Source organism: Mchenga conophoros, linkage group LG17 (genome assembly GCF_057382185.1).
Source record: "Mchenga conophoros isolate Kocher_MC1m ecotype Shallow Benthic linkage group LG17, M_conophoros_male_GT1.1, whole genome shotgun sequence".
Classification (NCBI taxonomy): Eukaryota; Metazoa; Chordata; class Actinopteri; order Cichliformes; family Cichlidae; genus Mchenga; species Mchenga conophoros.
The window spans coordinates 23,725,762-23,744,262 of NC_140542.1; the positions used below are offsets into that span (position 1 = coordinate 23,725,762).

At 42.9% G+C, this 18,501-nt stretch overlaps 1 protein-coding gene across 3 annotated transcripts; it reads left to right on the forward strand.

The window, feature by feature from the left end:
- Positions 1 to 17: 17 nt before the first annotated feature.
- On the forward strand, positions 18 to 16,593 carry vezt (vezatin, adherens junctions transmembrane protein). Of its 3 annotated transcripts, none has more exons than XM_085251942.1 (12): positions 18 to 284; positions 1,271 to 1,408; positions 5,941 to 6,024; positions 6,134 to 6,318; positions 7,126 to 7,410; positions 8,670 to 8,827; positions 9,216 to 9,364; positions 9,863 to 10,227; positions 11,920 to 12,113; positions 12,382 to 12,488; positions 12,652 to 12,859; positions 13,106 to 16,593. In XM_085251942.1, exons 1-12 carry the CDS (start codon positions 249 to 251, stop codon positions 13,663 to 13,665), a joined length of 2,469 nt encoding a protein of 822 aa, XP_085108068.1. In that variant the 5' UTR covers positions 18 to 248; the 3' UTR covers positions 13,666 to 16,593. The 3 variants fall into 3 exon arrangements, with proteins under 3 accessions (XP_085108068.1, XP_085108069.1, XP_085108070.1); XM_085251943.1 differs by having other exon boundaries at positions 8,682 to 8,827; XM_085251944.1 differs by lacking the exon at positions 18 to 284 and adding an exon at positions 368 to 681.
- The last annotated feature ends 1,908 nt before the right edge of the window (positions 16,594 to 18,501 follow it).

Sequence of the window (18,501 nt, forward strand, 5' to 3'; positions counted from 1 at the left end):
TCTCCTGTGCCCCCTTGCATTAACGGATGGGAAACCACACTACCGCTCGTGACCACCTGAGGCTCTCTAAAGCGTATCGAGCCGAACGTTCGTTTTCGGCGTTTGGAAGACACAGAGGCATTATGGAAGTTGTAGGCGAGCTTTAGCAACCGGCTAACAACTAACTTCTCAGCCGCTGCTCCTACCCTGATTACTGTTGCCTACAACTTCAGAATGCTAAACGGGCTGCGTGTTGATGGCGGAGAGCAATGACTGAGGAGTTTGATGAAGATGTGGTGTTTGAGGTACGTATTACCACCCCTGTTTATTAGCAAAACTTGCAACCGATGCTTTGTCATACCGCTCGAGTTCTGTACTAAATATAGGAGCTACGAGCCCAATTCATTAGCTAGCCGAGCTAGCTATCAGTCCTGCCGTTTGCCCCGTTGCCATGCACTGCCAATCCTAAGCATTTCCACATATTTGGCTGGCTGCTTAACCGTGTTCCTACCAAGGAGCTTTGGTGGTCATGAGAAGGGGCTGAGCTGGGCTAGTTGTGCGCATTGTTTGTTGGTGTTTCATCACTACTAAGAGGTGGGGTGGGGATGACCACGTCCAATGCGTCGGTTCTGAAAAATGACACACACACCTCTGCATCCAGGATGATGACAACATGAGCTGCGACTTCGTGTGACCATGCATGTGAGTGGCAGTTAATATTTGTTTAACCGTCTGTGCAGGCTGGTGCTATATGCGTTTTTATGTTTGCTTATCAGAGCTGCAGCAGAGGAGCAGCTGGGGAGAACTGGGTCAGACATCGTTTGGGCAAATTTTAGCAGGGGGATATTTTTCTGCTTTCTGCATGGCTGATTTGCTTCTGAGCTTTCTTAAAGCAGGCAGCAATACCTCTGTTTATACCTCTCTGACAGGAAAGGATTATAACATGACACCTTGTGCTTAGACTTGAGGAGAGAAGAACTAGGTGCCTGCTGACATCTGTGTGAGTGTGAGATGATTTCCAGATTCACATCCTCCCAGAGTAGAGAAGAAGGTGCATGGGAGAGAGGGTAGAGACTCAGCTGAGGGAAAGTCTCTGCCTTTCCCTCGTCTTTTTATTCACGGCAAGACAAACTGGGACAAAAATCGGGATGAGTGTCAGCTCACCCTGAATCCAGTTGATTAATCTAATCATCACATTTCCTCTCCTTCTCCCAGTCTTCATCCGTCCGGCTCTGTTTTATGCAATTTCCCCCCTCCTCCTTAACCGGTCTCTTTCTTTCTCTCTTTGCAGAATTCTCCTCTTTTCCAGTATCTGCAGGATCTAGGGCACACAGACTTTGAGGCATGTCCGACAGCATCACAGGAGGAGGAATATGGCGAGCAAGAGGGAGACCTCACCTCTCCCGGTGGAGACCCACAGAAAACCTCAGTGAGTTCCCCACATCCTCTCCCAGAAACGACACACTAACAACCACTTGATCTAAATCAAACCTCTAACACATTGCTCCCAAGTGACACACAAACCAGACAAAGACATGATCTTAAAATACAATAAAAGGCTTTGTAGATAGAACTTGTTATTAAAAAAACACTATCCATGAGTGACAAAGAACATAAAAGCAGTTATTCGTTCTTCAAAAAGGGTGGGAAAAAACCACAGGGATCTTTGAAGCAATGTGTTTGTTAGCTGAAGAACATAATTAGTTTGTTTAAAATGTATAAAAAACAGTTTTGCATTATTCCTCTGTGGAAAAAATCTTACAAAGTCAGACTAAAATCCAATGTTAAGTTAGTTTTAAAATAGGATATTTGAGTTTAGGAATAATTCTTAATTTCTTTTTTGTGGATTATTTACCTGGTTGATTGGTCTATAAAATGTCTGAAAATGAAATAAATGCACAAATTAACAGTAGTCTGTGCTTTTGTAATCTCACTTCTGGCCATTTGTTAAACAAAAATTTGTTACACGGTTGAGTGAATGGAACACAGATTCAGCTTAAAATAAATTTATAAGCAAGAGACTGCTTGACATCCAGCTCCGACCTTACAGTCAGTTAATCTTTATTGCATAATCATGATCCATAGAAGGAAAATACATTACATAAAACACAAGAAATTACATATATATTAAATCTGTTACATAAATTAATAACAACAATAATATTTCTTGTTTTATTTTTGGATCATTTCATTTATTCATTGGTCTATAAAGTGTCTGAAAATAGTGAAAAATGAGAAAAAAGTTAAGATCTTTAAGGTATTAAAAGGTTAATTTTTTTTATTAGATATAAACTGTTCAGATGGTGGAACCTGTCCATTTATTTGCCTGTAATTACTGAAAAAATAGCAATAGCAATAAGATTTAACAATATCCTTATTAACATTAATAACAATGGAGCCGAAAAAGAAATACTGAGAAAAATCTGTTTGCCCCTTCAGAACATGTTACGAGCCAAACACTGCAGCGTGCTTTACGTGGATCAGTTTCTGACACCAGCTCTCTGTTAGAGCTCAGATAGGCTGCACATTAAGTTTTAGGTCATATAAAACATCTTCTTCATTGTCAAACAAGCCCTCATCAGGTTAGGTTATTGCTCTAACCATGTTTTCTGCAGCCCTGAGCGGGCAGCATGTGTGCACGATTGTGCAGTCAGGCAGAAAGTAATTGATCTGGATATTGACTCCTCACACATATTGACACGCAGTCGTCCACAGACAGCGGTTGCGTGAGTTGTGTTTATATGTTTCACTTTGGACAGACATTGAGAGCAGGGCTTCATGCACACTGATTCAGGTATATTTTTCTCTCCCTGCTGCTGCTCTGATTCTCAGAAGAGAACGCCTGAATACGATTACCGACATGCTGCTTTCCGCCTGACGTAATTCCTGCCTCTGTGAGCGTCCGTTTACAGCCTGCGTGTGTGTGCTGATGATCACATGTGTGCTACATGCTTTTTTCCCCCTGCAATTAAAAGATTTAAACTCCTGAATTTTTAATGGTACTTTCATCATGCTAACCGTAAACGTCTGCGGTTTGAAGCGGCCTGTGATTCAGTCTGAGGATGGGAAGCTCAGGACAACATGACTCGGCCTCCCCTCCTCCTGAAATGGGAAATGGTGTTCAGGAACTTTCCGTATGTGTCATGCTTCCTCCCTGCTGTGCACTGTTGTTCTAAGGAGTCAAGGAGGATGAGGGACTCAGATCAGGCAGGAAAGCTTTTTGGTTGTTCCACCGTGATCCGTTTCCTGGAGTCCAGATAAAGCTGGAGCTCAAGCAAAAACGATTCGACCACATAGACAGATCTCATTACAGTAAAATCCTGACCCTAACACGGGGTAAACGCACAGCGTGTTTAAAGATTCTGAAAAATAAGCTGTTTGTTTATTTGGTTTTTGAGGTGGCATTATTCCCGAAGTTACACTACTGATGAATGAATAATGCTTCCCTCTCAGCTACTTCTTTACTGTGCTTCCTTACTTTAATTATAGGTCCAAATACAACCCCAGTTCTAAAAAAGTTGGGTGCTGTAAAATCTCATAAAGCCTTTTTTATTCACAGTAGAACATTGATAGCACATCTAATGTTTAAACCTTGAAAATTGAACATTTTAGGAAAAATAAAGTAATTTAAAATTTTGATGACAGCGACATGTGTCAAAATGTTGAGATGGGGGCAACAAAAGGCTAGAAAAGGAAGTTGTACTAAAAAGAAACAGCTTGAGGAACATTTTGCAAATAATTCAGTTCATTGGCAACAGGTCAGTGACATGGCTGGGAATGAGAAAGAGCATCTGAGTAAGGCAGAGTTTCTTATTAAAGAAGTTCACCAAGTTCCAGTCTGTTTCATGGAAGGCCTTTCATATTTCAGCAAGACAATGCTGAGCCACATACTGAAGCTGTTACAACACTATGGCATCATAGTAGAAGTGTCACAGTGCTGAACTAGTCTGCCTGTAATCCAGATCTTCTGGAGCATCGTGAAGGGAAAAATACCCAGAAGAAGACCCAGGATTGTTGAGCAGCTAGAATCATCTATCAGACAAGAACAGGACAACATTCCTCCCCCAAAAATCCAGCAGCTGCTCTCTTTAGTTCCCAGATGTTTACAGACTGTTTTTAAAAGAAGAGGGAATGCTGCACAGTGGTAAACACAGCTCTGTCCCAACTTCTTAAAACATTTTCTCAGTTTAAATGGTTGATCTATTTCTGTGTTTCCAGAGTTGTTATAATTTTGCATTTTCAAATGAGCTTTTCTTTCAGTTTCATTTTGAGGCTTGCTTTGAGTTTACCTTCAGTTAGATTGGTCATTTCAGCTTTGTTCTTATATTGTTGGAAATCTTTAGTTTTGGTTTTGCTTTTACTATATTCAGAATTTGTTTTGTTTTTAATCGCTGTTATATCGAGGTTGCTTGTCTGGAGAATATTTAAGAAGTTGCAAACGCAGCACGTTTGGAGGCAGCTGACTCACAGCCACGGAGACAGTCAACAGTGCATTTATGCTTCTGTGTTAAATCTGCACCACAGGTACATCGTAGCTGAAAACCCTGCACTGTAACCTGAGAACTACATGTTGCTGTTAATGCAGAAGCCATAGGTATTTCAGGTGTTCATTATACTTTCCACACCAGAGTGAACAGAGTTGTGGTCCACACTGGCAGCACACATGGTGATGGGTTAGACTCACTCTCTGATCAGTAATCAATACGACCGCAGCCTTTAGACTAATAACACTTTGGATTTTTTTCTTTTCATCCCCAGAGAAAAAGGGTCAGAGTGGCCTGGCTGCCCATGTCGGATCAATAACCCCCTGCTTCTGCTGTAAACTGGAGCACATGCAGACTTCAGATAATGTTATCACGCTAATCTCCAGGCTGGCCTTCATTTTTTTGTAACATTAGCAGAACAAGAACCAAAGCCTCCAGGCCGAAAACGTCTTTCAAAATGAGTCCTGTTTTTTTTAACAAAGCATTTCACTGATACCACTAAGCAACACTAAGCAGATTAGTGAAAAGAAAATCCCATTCATGACTAGTACACGGGTTGGATTTGTTTTTTTGTTGTTTTAGCCGCACATGAAAAAATACGTTACAACATACCAAAAAGCCAGAGGCTCGCCGTCTCAGTTAATCGTATATTTTACTGTGCTAGGAATCCAGGCTCCTAGGAAGCGAGAAATAAAACAGAAGTGTGTCTGCATTGTGTCGAATGAAGGGCGTACAAACTTTTCATATTTCTGGAATCAAAGGAGCCCGTCCTTTTCCTCTGTCCGGCCTGCATTTTTGAAGGGATAAAAGGTAGTCTTGTTGAGGCAGAAAGTGTAAACGCTAAACTAGAAATTCATCAAAGTGAAGCGGTTGTGTGGCTTTCGTGCCCTGGTGCTGATATAAAAGACTCGTGGGTGTTTCACAAACACACATTGCACTTATTGTGGTTGCCTGAAAGGCTTTGTCTCCTGGGATACTCCTTTTTTTTCCCTTTTTTTTTTTTGGAAGTGTGTTTGCACACTCGTTCTGGGACTCGAAGCAAACCAAAACAGTCTGAAGACATGTGGGTGCAGAGCAGTGATCCAGCAGGTCAATGGTTTCCAGTGCATCTGAGTCACTGAACTGAATGACACACTTAAATTTGAAATTTTTGAAGGGAAGTATTTGGATCGGACAGTAGAGAATGGTTGTTTATTGTTTATTGATGTTTTTCTTGTGTTTTTTAAATTAAATAGCCTTTTTTTCATTATAATAGCTGTGTACTTTGTTGTCCTGATTGAGGTTTTCTATCAGTTGTTTGTTTTGTGTTAAAAATGTAATAAATATGTTGGCAAACAAAAAGTCATAGAGGTGATTCATAGTGGGATATTTCACTTTTATTCTTTTGTTTACTATTGGCGGGATAAAATATTGCATGAAGCTGGAATGGAATCCTGACCTAAATGATCCAAACCTTTCCCTTGTGTGTAATATGCAGGGCTTATGGAGACTGGCTGAGGCCTTATGGAGATGGAGCCCATTTCACCAGGCGGCAGCATCTCGCAAGCTGGACCAGAAGCTGGTAGGTGCAGGAAGACTGGCACTGAAACCAGCGCCTACAGTTCGTGTTTTTGTTTGGTTTGTTTTTGTTTTGTTTTTTTAAAATAAACTTTTTTTTTTGCCCTCTGCAGGACTGCATGTTCGGCCAGTACTCGGTCAGGTGCATTCTGGACCAGGACGTGCTGCTGCAGGAGGACGTGGAGCTGATCGAGCTCTTAGACCCGAGTCTGCTCACCCTCGGCTCCTCACCCTCTGGCTCGCCTCGCAGAGCGAACACCTTACCTAGACCGAGCCTCATCGCCAAGCCCTCCCTATGGTACGCCACTTTGAAACAGACAGTCGAGAACTCCCTTTCACAAATATTGAATGACTTTTTTTGCATCCAAGGTATTGGATATCTTCTACAAAACTAAATGTCAAATTTTTTGACCAAAATTCTTATCATATGAAACTTAGCTATTCTGTAGGCTTTCATTGGCACAGAAGCGCCACCTTCAATCATAGGAAAACTGGCTTAAATGGCAGGTGGCCTTTAAGGGGAGTGTTGTTTCAAGTGGTCAATGAAGTGAGGGGCCGCACTAAAGTTTGACAGGAAATAAATAAGGATTATTGTCTTTATAAAGCTGGTTGCATTTAAAGTCTCTATTATTAAGTTTTACAGGTGAATAGTCTTAGTTTGTCAATGAAGCTCTTACAGTTCAAAATTCTTTTGGCTAAAATTGATGTTTCATAAAGCTTTTAAGTGAAAAGGTCTCTGAGGTCAAGAATGAACCTCTGTGTTCATTATTTTTAATGATTCATGAAAATTCAGCATCTTAGTGGGAGGTTTACATCAAAGAGCTTCAAAAACAGGAATTTAACAATGTTTGATGAATGCTGATGCTGGAGAAAATCCAGTGCAGATATAAATTGCATCACACACAGGATGATGTGGTGCATGATCGTTATAGCTTTAATTAATGTGACTCCAGAACCACAGAAGACATTACACAGCCGTTTACTCCCACGTACTCCCCAACTCTAATAATCTAACACTGACATGTAAAATTGTTGCCCTTTTATCCGGGCTCAGTACATATAAATGTTGACAGGGTCAAAATTCCTCCCTGTGCTCGTCTCTCAGGGACATGGCCGGGCTGGTCGGCCTGGCCTCAGTGCTGCTGGGGCTCTGCTCCGTGTCTGGGGGCCTGTGGTCGCTGGCTGCAGCTCCGTGGGGCTTGGCCCTGCTGGGCTGGGTGGGACTGAGGATGGTCACGTTGTGGAGACAGGGCCGTATGCAGAGAGCTGTCCACACCAGGGCCACCCAGCTCCAGACTCTGGTTCACAACGGCAAGACCCTGACGGGGCTGTCCCGAAAAGCCCTGCGTCTGGTGCAGGAGACTGAAGTCATCTCCAGAGGTTTCACCCTGTAAGTGTGCTTGTTTTACATCCACCCACACATCAATCGATCAGTGTAGTTAAGGTGGGCATTTACAGAATGTTGTCCCATATTTGACTGTTTATGCTAAACTAATTCTGTGTCCTAACCATTAGTTATCCTCTGTGTTTATCTTGGTTAATCGTTGATTTTTAGCCTACTGTGGTCTCTGTCTGTCTGTAGGCATGATGCACTGTATGTCACAGTCAATAAACAAGGGGAAAACAATCAGTATCACAATGTAAAACAAAATGCCTTTTGGCAAAAATTCATAGTTCACTGTGCCTGGTGGTTATTTAGCTGCTAGAAGCTAATAATCATAGATATAAGCACTCTTTTAATATAAAAGGGCATCTTTGTGTATATATATCTATGGCTGATTTGACAAATGTGCTCACATGCTACATGCAAATATTGTAACGTTACTCACAGCTTTTCGAACAGTCTACATTTTACTGTAAAACAAGTTGTAAACTATCAGCGCCTGACATTTGGTTGACTTATCAGTGATGCTTCCTGCTGATAGCACCCTTTTTCAGGTCTTTTATTCTGAACGGCTCAGTTTTTCTGCTTGGAAGTTGAAAGAACAGTGTGGAGCTCCTGGTAGTGCATCCCATCACACACAGTCATTTCAGAGGATTACAAGGGCACACATATATGCACAGCCTTGATTGTTTTCCTCTGATGTCTCTGTGTACTCCTCTGTGTCCACATTTTACTGGAGTCAGTGATGATGAGCGTTTTCTTTTTTTAACCCCTAAGTGACCAAGTGGAGTCCTTTTTGAACCCATCCATATAAGTGATATGTTTATCTAATTATTTTTTCCCTGAAGTTGTCCGTCGGCTTCTAGAACTTTGTTTAAAATATGTAAAATATTCTAATTTTCATCTTCTAATCACTATATTGTAGTGTTTTGCAATAAACCAGGACTAACAGACCTGCAGAGGTCCTCTTTTGCCTCCACCTTTTTTACACAAAAGCTGCTGGAGGATGGATTTGGTTATCTTTGGACAGCTATTTACATGCTGCTAGCTTGGATTAATACTCAAGTATTGATTCATTTAAGAAAAGATGATGTGTTGAGTTGCGTAGCTGTTCTTGTCACACCTGCTTGTTTCTGACACTAAAGCGTTTCTAACCCGTCTCAGTGTCTTTGTCTCGTCTTCTGTGATGTGTTGTTCAGTGTTGTGTGTTGCCCCCCTGCCTCTTTGGGACGTCTCCACAGTTGTATCACATTTCACTTGTCAAGTTTGCTCGACAGGGTGAGTGCGGCCAGCTCCTTTAGCAGGGCGGGGCCGGGGGCGGGGCTACGTGGCCAGCAGCTCATCGGACTGAGGAAGGCCTTGTACCGGGCGCTGCGTTCGGCCTTCAGGGCATCGCGCAGGGCCACCTGTCACATGCTCAAGGCATATCCTTTACCTGAGATAACTGGGAGTGGATGCTGTTGTCAGGGAATTCTTTATTTTCATGATTTTTAAGCTTTTAGGAGCTTGAATTTAGACAGTTTCTTCTCTTCAGTATTTGAATGTCCTTTACCGAACTCATAATTGAATTTATCGTTGTCATCAAAGCGTGGTCACATATCTGAGGGAAATGTGATTGTCTTTGAAGGTTGAGGCTTTGATGGTGTGGGTGGAAATCCCAAAGCTTCCTTTGATGACAGTCAAGGCTACCTCTTTAAACTATTCGAAAAGATCCGCGCAGATCTATATAAAATGAGAAATTTATAAACTTCTATGTATTTATGCAAAAGAGACTTTCCACACTTCTATCACTTGTCCTTAATGCCCATCAACGTTCCCTCTGAACTCTGAGATCGATAATGTGACCAACTACGTGTCCGCGGTGCCTCTGAAGGAGCTGGGGCTTGGCCTGGGTATCGAACACCTGGGAGACGAGCAGGCCCAGGAGCTTACGGATGACTACAGCCTGCCTGCCTTGAAGGTAAAGCCCAAGGGTCAAAGGCAGTTAATCAAATTCTCATTGCGTTTACAATTTTGGCTTCCACTCATTATTAAAACACAAAAATCAGGAAAAGCACAGTTTTTTTTTTCCCCCTAAAGACGTCTGTTTCTTTTTCTAAAATTCAAAAAATCTTTGATTTTTGATAACATCTCTGCTCCCCCTGTTAAATAATCCTGATTTCAGTTAACCAAAACAGTCGTTATTATGAATTTTGCCATATACTTTCTGTTTCCTGTTTATTTTCAGACACATTTTCGGACACTTTTAGCCAAATCGCTTATTTTCTTCAACCTTTTAGAGCTCGATAAATAACTAGGATACAAAAAAGTCTATTCATGCTCTGACCTCACTTTGGCTTCTGATTTTCAAAAGCCTGAAGCAGTGCTGAAGAAAGAGAGGAAGTGTGTTGGTTATATCGAAGCAAGAACGCCTGAAAGAAGCTATTTATCTCAGGTTTATTGGCTTGTCTTAATGCAGATGCTGTTCCAGCTGTGGGTCGGTCAAAGCTCCGAATGTTTCCGTCGGCTGGCCCTTCTCCTCTCTCCGAGCCGAGTAGAGGAGTCTGAGGAAATCAGACCCACAGAAGACGCCTCCTCTCCTCTTCCTCTTCCTCCTCCGCTCTACCGGTCCATCTCCGCCGTGACCGAGCCCCTCCATCACGCTCTGGCGAGCTGTCTCGGCGAAGTGCAGCGCAGCTTCGACTTTCACAGACACTTTGAGACCCAGCCGAGGACCACAGGCTGCGACAGGACAGGGCGAGCCAGAGAGAAATGCCGAGAGCTCAACACCCTCCACACCTCCATCCGAAGCCTGCAGCTGCACCTGAAAGCGCTGCTCAGCGAGTGAGAAAACCTTGAATAATCTCGTTCTAAATAAAAGGAGACCGTGTACCATTCAGAGATAGCAGGTCACCATAGCAACAAAGCAGAACATATACAGGGAGTGCAGAATTATTAGGCAAGTTGTATTTTTGAGGAATAATTTTATTATTGAACAACAACCATGTTCTCAATGAACCCAAAAAACTCATTAATATCAAAGCTGAATGTTTTTGGAAGTAGTTTTTAGTTTGAGCTATTTTAGGGGGATATCTGTGTGTGCAGGTGACTATTACTGTGCAGAATTATTAGGCAACTTAACAAAAAACAAATATATACCCATTTCAATTATTTATTTTTACCAGTGAAACCAATATAACATCTCCACATTCACAAATATACATTTCTGACATTCAAAAACAAAACCAAAACAAATCAGCGACCAATATAGCCACCTTTCTTTGCAAGGACACTCAAAAGCCTGCCATCCATGGGTTCTGTCAGTGTTTTGATCTGTTCACCATCAACATTGCGTGCAGCAGCAACCACAGCCTCCCAGACACTGTTCAGAGAGGTGTACTGTTTTCCCTCCTTGTAAATCTCACATTTGATGATGGACCACAGGTTCTCAATGGGGTTCAGATCAGGTGAACAAGGAGGCCATGTCATTAGTTTTTCTTCTTTTATACCCTTTCTTGCCAGCCACGCTGTGGAGTACTTGGACGCGTGTGATGGAGCATTGTCCTGCATGAAAATCATGTTTTTCTTGAAGGATGCAGACTTCTTCCTGTACCACTGCTTGAAGAAGGTGTCTTCCAGAAACTGGCAGTAGGACTGGGAGTTGAGCTTGACTCCATCCTCAACCCGAAAAGGCCCCACAAGCTCATCTTTGATGATGCCAGCCCAAACCAGTACTCCACCTCCACCTTGCTGGCGTCTGAGTCGGACTGGAGCTCTCTGCCCTTTACCAATCCAGCCACGGGCCCATCCATCTGGCCCATCAAGACTCACTCTCATTTCATCAGTCCATAAAACCTTAGAAAAACCAGTCTTGAGATATTTCTTGGCCCAGTCTTGACGTTTCAGCTTGTGTGTCTTGTTCAGTGGTGGTCGTCTTTCAGCCTTTCTTACCTTGGCCATGTCTCTGAGTATTGCACACCTTGTGCTTTTGGGCACTCCAGTGATGTTGCAGCTCTGAAATATGGCCAAACTGGTGGCAAGTGGCATCTTGGCAGCTGCACGCTTGACTTTTCTCAGTTCATGGGCAGTTATTTTGCGCCTTGGTTTTTCCACACGCTTCTTGCGACCCTGTTGACTATTTTGAATGAAACGCTTGATTCTTCGATGATCACGCTTCAGAAGCTTTGCAATTTTGAGACTGCTGCATCCCTCTGCAAGATATCTCACTATTTTTGACTTTTCTGAGCCTGTCAAGTCCTTCTTTTGACCCATTTTGCCAAAGGAAAGGACGTTGCCTAATAATTATGCACATCTGATATAGGGTGTTGATGTCATTAGACCACACCCCTTCTCATTACAGAGATGCACATCACCTAATATGCTTAATTGGTAGTAGGCTTTCGAGCCTATACATCTTGGAGTAAGACAACATGCATGAAGAGGATGATATGGACAAAATACTCATTTGCCTAATAATTCTGCACTCCCTGTAGAAGAAAATTGTGTATAAAGAACCTCTTTCTTTGTCATCATCAGGATGATCATCCTGGAGGACGACCTGGAGAAGCTGATGGTGTCCAAGGAGCTGACGGAGTTGACGCTCGAGGGCTACCAGGACCTGAGCGACCGGCTCCACCAGCTGCAGCCACACATGCAGGCTAGCACTGGCTGCTGGGAGGACACCATCAGTCAGGTGGAGCGCATGCTGAGACGAGCCAACGCCTGTACAGGTGAGGCGGGTCAAACGCATAATGTCAGGTTCGACCTGTGAAGGCATCGCAGTGACTTCCACGTTATCAGCTCAGTGGTTTCACGTAACTTCAGGCCTATTTTTATCCCTCCTTCCTTTACCATGACTCAAGACTGTTGCCGGTCATGAAGGAAGTTGCTTAAACACATTGTAGGACAAGAAATAGACCAATCATAGCACAGCTGTCTGCACAGTGACCAAACTGTTGCTTTCCCACAACAATGTTAGTCTGAAATCTTTCTGTGTAGCCAGCGCTGAGGGTCTGGAGCAGTGCAGTCCTCCTCCACCTGAGGTTCCCGATCCTCCTCCATCCTACCCGCTGATCCTGGACAGAGACCCCGTGCCGGAGGAGCTGGTAAGATCAGCTGTCGACTGTTTAACATTAAATCTGAAGCTATTTTTAGCACGATTGTTGAGTATTTTTTGTCAGGACAGGAAACCATGTGTATAACTCGTGCCCCTTCCCCTGATGACTTATTGCCCTGTTGTCAGCCTCTCCCACTCTTTTATTCGACCAGGAGTGGGAGGCCTACGTGTCTGACTCGGACTCTGATGGTGAAGGCAGAGGGTCATGGTCTGACATGTTGTCACCGGAGGAGCGGGAGCGGCAGCGGCGGGAGAGGGAGGAGTCCCGTCGCGTCCTGTCTGAGCTGAAAGCTGTCCTGGGCTTCCGTGCGTCAGAGGGGGAGAGGATGAAGAGGAAGCAGCTGCTCTTCAGCGACCAAGGTCTGCACTGGACGTTCGAAAAACGCGTCTACTGATCCTCAGGATGACAGTTCATAAAATCTGCGTGTACATTTTTAAATGCATGCAGGCAAAACGAATAATTATTACTCAAATTTTGAGCTAATGTTCCTTATTAATGTTATGTTATAGTTAGCAGCAGAGCCTAATAAATAATTATTATTCCTACAAGTTTCCCCACCAGCAGATGTCACTGAAATCATCCACGTCTTTCTTTCTTTCTCGCAGCCGCCGTGGGGCTTTCGGTTCACACAGAGGGTTCAGACCCTTCCACTCAGCCGTCAGACGATCTGACATCTGTGGGCAAAGGAGAACCTGCCATCGACAGAGGAAACAACCTATCAGAGCGCTCTGCTGGAAATGAAGAGAAGGAGCAGGAAGGAAGACACGATGGGGTGAGGCCTAACCCCTCCACCGACCCCGTGACAGAGTTCAGCTGCGGTGTGGAGCAATCAGAGATGGGAGGAACGTCTGTCTGCAGCAGAGGAGGAGGAGGTGCGTCAGAGCTGCACCAGTATGATGGCGTCCTGGAGGAGGGGGAGGGGGAGAACGGCCTGGACTGCTTCCTGAAGCCTAAAGTCTCCGCCGTCTCTGTGATGGACAGACTGACGGAGATCCACGGCTCTGAGGCGCTCAGCTTCAGCTCCGCCCTCGCAGCTCAGGTGGCTGCTCGCTCACACTCCCTCATCAGCATGGAGGAGCAGACGTTCGGAGATGATGATGACAAGGAGGAGAAAGAGGGGGACGACGAAGAGGGCAGAGACAGACAAAACCCAGAGAAGGACTAGAGATGAAACCGCTTTAACCGAGCACTAAGCAGAGACAGTGTTTATGTCTGTGTTACATCAGAGAAAATCCAGCCCACGACACTCTGTCACCCATCCGTCCACATTACTGTACATTACCCACAATTCTTACTGCTCTGTTTGCTGTTAAAACTCAGGTACCAGAACCACTATAACAACATGAAGACCTTACAGTGTTGAGGTCAGCAGACCCCGGTGTCATCCACACTCTGAAACGTGATCACAGTCGCTCTGTAGATGTGGAAGAAACTTCTGATTGTATGAGAAGAAAAACGGTTTTAGTTGCACATTTTTTAACTTTAAATCAGAGCTGCACTGTGTGTTCAGGCAGAAACCCCTCCACAGTCATCTGATTTTATTCATTTATAATAATAACACGAAAAATTTTATAAAATTGGAATTTGAAAAAATTTATTCATAATATAAAGAATAACAAGCGACCTGCAGGCTGAAAGGCTGCAGATGGCTTCCTTTAGTTCTCTTCCTCCTTTCCTGTCTCCTCTCACCTGTTCTCATCCAATAAAGGTTTAGAACTCCTTAAAAATTGCAAAGTTTGGACCCAAATACAGGACGCTGGAGACAGATAAGTATCTAAAAACACTCGGAGGCATAACAGCAGCTGAACACAGTTAAGAGGCGAGAATAGTCAGGGAATCGGGTAAAGGACACAAAGCTAACCTTCAGTAAAGCAGGAAGTAACCCAAAACGAACCAAGCTGCATTAAACAATGCTGGCATTAAACATGAAGACAGAGGGGCAAGCTGCCAACAAAGCTCAATATAACCAGGCTTTCTCTGCTTTAGGTGGCTTAAAATTAACATTTGTTTTACAGCTCTGCGTGAGGCTGTTTATTTCGACAGCTGCACACGAGAGCTCCAAAACGCTGCAGACATTTAAATATTAAAAGGTGACTCGGTGTGTTCAGGTCTGACGCTCTCTGACGAAGGAATCACTTTAGTTCAAACTAAAAGTCATTTACTTTTTATATTCTCAATTCAGTGGGTTTCCAACGGAAGATTGTTCTCGCCATTGGAAAAAAATAAATACATCTCGCCATGAGACGACTTATAAATGTAAACATCTGAGATAATAATCTTTTTTTTTTCCTGTGGCGTTAAAAAGCTTTCACAGATTTTAAACAAAACTCTGAACATAACCTGCTCCAGCATAGGTTGCCATGGTGATTCAGCCTGGTGAAAAGAGGCTTTAAGCCTGTTCTGCAGTACACCATTCTGAGCCTGAGACACAAACAGAAAGACAAAACTGAGAGAGGAGCAGATGAGGAAACGCCAGGGGAACTGTACTCACAGGAAGTAAACTCAAACCAGGAATTCAACACTAACACCAACTTAAATAAAAATAAAAAAAAAAGTGTACTGCAGGTTCTACATGCTTAGCCAGTTTCTAAATATGAATCCAAAAGTTTTTAATACACATCAGGAAATCTGAGCCTTAATGTTTCAGGGAGTAAAATACACAGTGAAATCTGTCCAGGAGCGATTTTCTGTCTGAACACACACACCGAGGAGCTGAAGGTCAAATCAGCTGATTTCTTAAGGATCTGTGTGAGAGGCAGCTCTGCGGGAAAAGGAAGTGAAGCTATTTTTACAATCAGCGCTTTTATTTTTGTCCTCGTGGGGGCTTCTGCGCCCCTGATGGGACTCGGAGGAGGTGACATGTAGCTGAACGTGCGTCCACAATCCTGTTTCCAGTGACGTTTTGTGAACTGCTCACAGTTCGATCCCCTTTCTCTGCGTCAGTGTTTACAGGGCCACGCTCAGCGGAAGGGTCGGGCTCAAACGTGTGAGTTTAATGATCTGCTGTGAGTTTACGTTCACCTCTACGGGTACGGTATTAAAAGAAACAAAGGTGTATTTCTCTCATTTGTCTGACAGCCCTGATGCTGGCCCCGCCTCCAACCCAACCAGCCCTCTCTCCTGTCACCGTGTCTGCCTTGTCCTCCTGCATTTTTCAGTGTGAAATAAAAAACCATCCTGGAAGTTTGTCCTCACGCTCGTGTGTCACAGCGGGGTTAAAGAACAGGTTGGGTCGGTTATTTGATCTGTTTCGTGTGGGATTTTGTTCTTGCCTGACTTACAACAGCTGCAGCTGCTGCTGCGCCTTCTTTGGGTCCCTCTTGGCTTTGGAGGCAAATACTTAGATCTGCAGTGGGCAGAGGTAGCTGCTAAAGTTACTTTTAGTTAACTAAACTAAAACTAAACCCTAACTCTTTCCTCTGTGAATGCCAAATAGAGCTGACACTTGTTTTGGTCATATTTCAAGCCTGGCTATGCATTAAGAAGTCAATGAGGGGTATCTCTGCCCTTCTAATGGTCATCAAATCTCATCTTTAATGATGTATACTGAGGTGTTAAAACACTTTAATTAGGGTACATGGAAGGTCTTCATGGTGGAAAGAGTTAATGTAGGTGTGAGTAAGGCACTTCACCAAAAACCAAGAACAGACATATGCTCAAAGAGATCTTAAAAACAGCCTGAATCAGTTACAATTGTTCATCTTGTATCTGTTCAGCTGACCTTACTAGTGCCGAATTGGACCTCTTTTTGTCTTCTAAACTGCAATAATTCTACATGGCACAGATTCAATAAGGTGCTGGTAATATTTCTCTGAGATGGCTTCCAGTAGAGCATCCTAAAGGTGCTCCGTTGGACTATGGAGGGCGTTTGAGTACAGAGTACATCAGAAGATATGCACACTGTGGCCGTTAAGGGATGGCAACAATCAAAGAATATATGCAGGTAGGCCATGGAGTTTAAACAATACTCAGTTGGTACTAAGGAGGTAAAAGTGTGCATATCCTGCACACAAGCAGCAGCAACCTGAACTATGGATACAAGGAAGGGATGGATCCATGCTTTTATGATTTTTACATTAAATTCTAACCCTGAATGTCACAGCAAGAATCAAGACTTGGGCAACATTTTTTCATCTTCTGTGGTCTTATTTTGGTGAGCCTATTTTAACTGGAGCCTCAGTTTCCTGTTCTTAGCTGACAGGATGCATGCTCAATCATCCAGACAAGTAAATCCCAAAAAGTTGATTCTGTTCATCTGGCCGTAGTGTTCTCAGTGGGAGAAACGTTTCAGTGCAGACTGAAGAAGTCGCTTGGATGAGTGACAAAACGTTTCTCCCACTAAAAACGCTATGTCCAGATAAACAGAATTAACTTTTATGGATTAGCTGACAGGAGCAGCGGTCGGTGTGGTCTTCTGCTGCTGTAGCCCATCTGCTTCCAGATTTGACGTACTGCGCGTTCAGAGATTCTCTTCCTCGTAACTGGGTTATAAAGTGGTTATTTAAGTTACTGTTGCCTCTTTGTCAGCTCAAAGGCCGAATCACATTTATAGTCACTAAAATCTGATGCTCAGTTTGAACTTCAGCAGGTTGTCTCGTTCGTGTCTACATGCCTAAATGCGCTGAGCTGCGGATGATTGGACATTTGCATTAACTAACAGTTGAACATTTTGCCTAACAAAGTGTGTGGTGAGTTTTTATAAACCATACCAAATTAAGTAGGAGAGCCATTAAAATAAACTTTGTTTATCACAGAAGTGGGAAGTTAATTTCTTACGGCAGCTTAAAAAACACTCCCAAAAACAAGTTAAACACAAACTATAATAAACCTCATGACACAACCAGGAGCAGAACCTGCTACTCTGTAACTGCAAGATATTTACCTGAGAAATCTACAATTCTGACTTAATGAGACATCTTAAAATCTCCAAAGAGACTGCACTGACAAAGTTCAATTTCATGGAAGCAATACTGAGCTCTTTGTTCAGTATAATACAGTTTTGTTATGGTTTAGGTTTGAATCATTAAGAGATAAAGGCTTCTTTGTCTGTCGACTTGCCCCATAGCCAGCCTGAATCTGATCTGTTCAAGTGATCCTGGAGAAACACTTCAAACTGCTAAGGTACCAGCAGAAAATAACAAATAACACCATCTATGCTACTCAGAGACAGTATCTCCAAATGAGTTGTACCGAAATAAAACTTTTAAACTAAATAAGGGAGAAAATTAGTTGAGATTAACTTTATTTATCACACGAGTTGCTATTGAAAATAGGAAGAAGTTAAAATTTGCTGTATAGGTGCACATCGAATGCACTGATAGGTAGTGAGGAGGAAAAACTGATCACTTTTGTGTAAAAACACAACAAAAATGTAAAAGCTTTAACGGTTAAATTAAACTGCTTAAACATTCAATAACAGTCACTATCGTCGGCCACTAGCACTTAGGCCACCCACATGCTGCAAACATGTGTACAACTATAGTGTTTACATTGTTTTATAAAGGTTGTTTACTGTAGTGTTTACTGCCACCTAGTGGCGGATTCTGGAACTTCCCCGGTCCTTATATTAGGATTAAACTTGTAAAATAAATAGTATTTTATATTTTTGTGTTAAAAGAAAGAAAAACTCGTCTTCTTTAGTGTGATAAGCTCGTTTGTTATCCTTTTAATTATTCGTATATCACATCTGTTGGTTCCTCAGGTGTTAAAGCTCCTCTTCAGCTGATTCGGCATGTTTTACTATGTGATGCCTTCAGGGGCTGCGTACAGAGCTCCGGTTTCTGACTAAACGTCTTTAAACTCCGCGCATTATAAAAAATATTCCAAATCATACCTTCGTTCATCTGGCAGACAAGTTAACTGCTAAACAAATGCTAAACACCAAACATGGCAGTCAGTGTGTGGTGCATTAAGGGTGTGGTCATTTAATAATTAATTTTAAGCATTCAAGCATATGCCACCACACTGAAAGTACTATTTAAACTGAAATTGCAGGGAGATT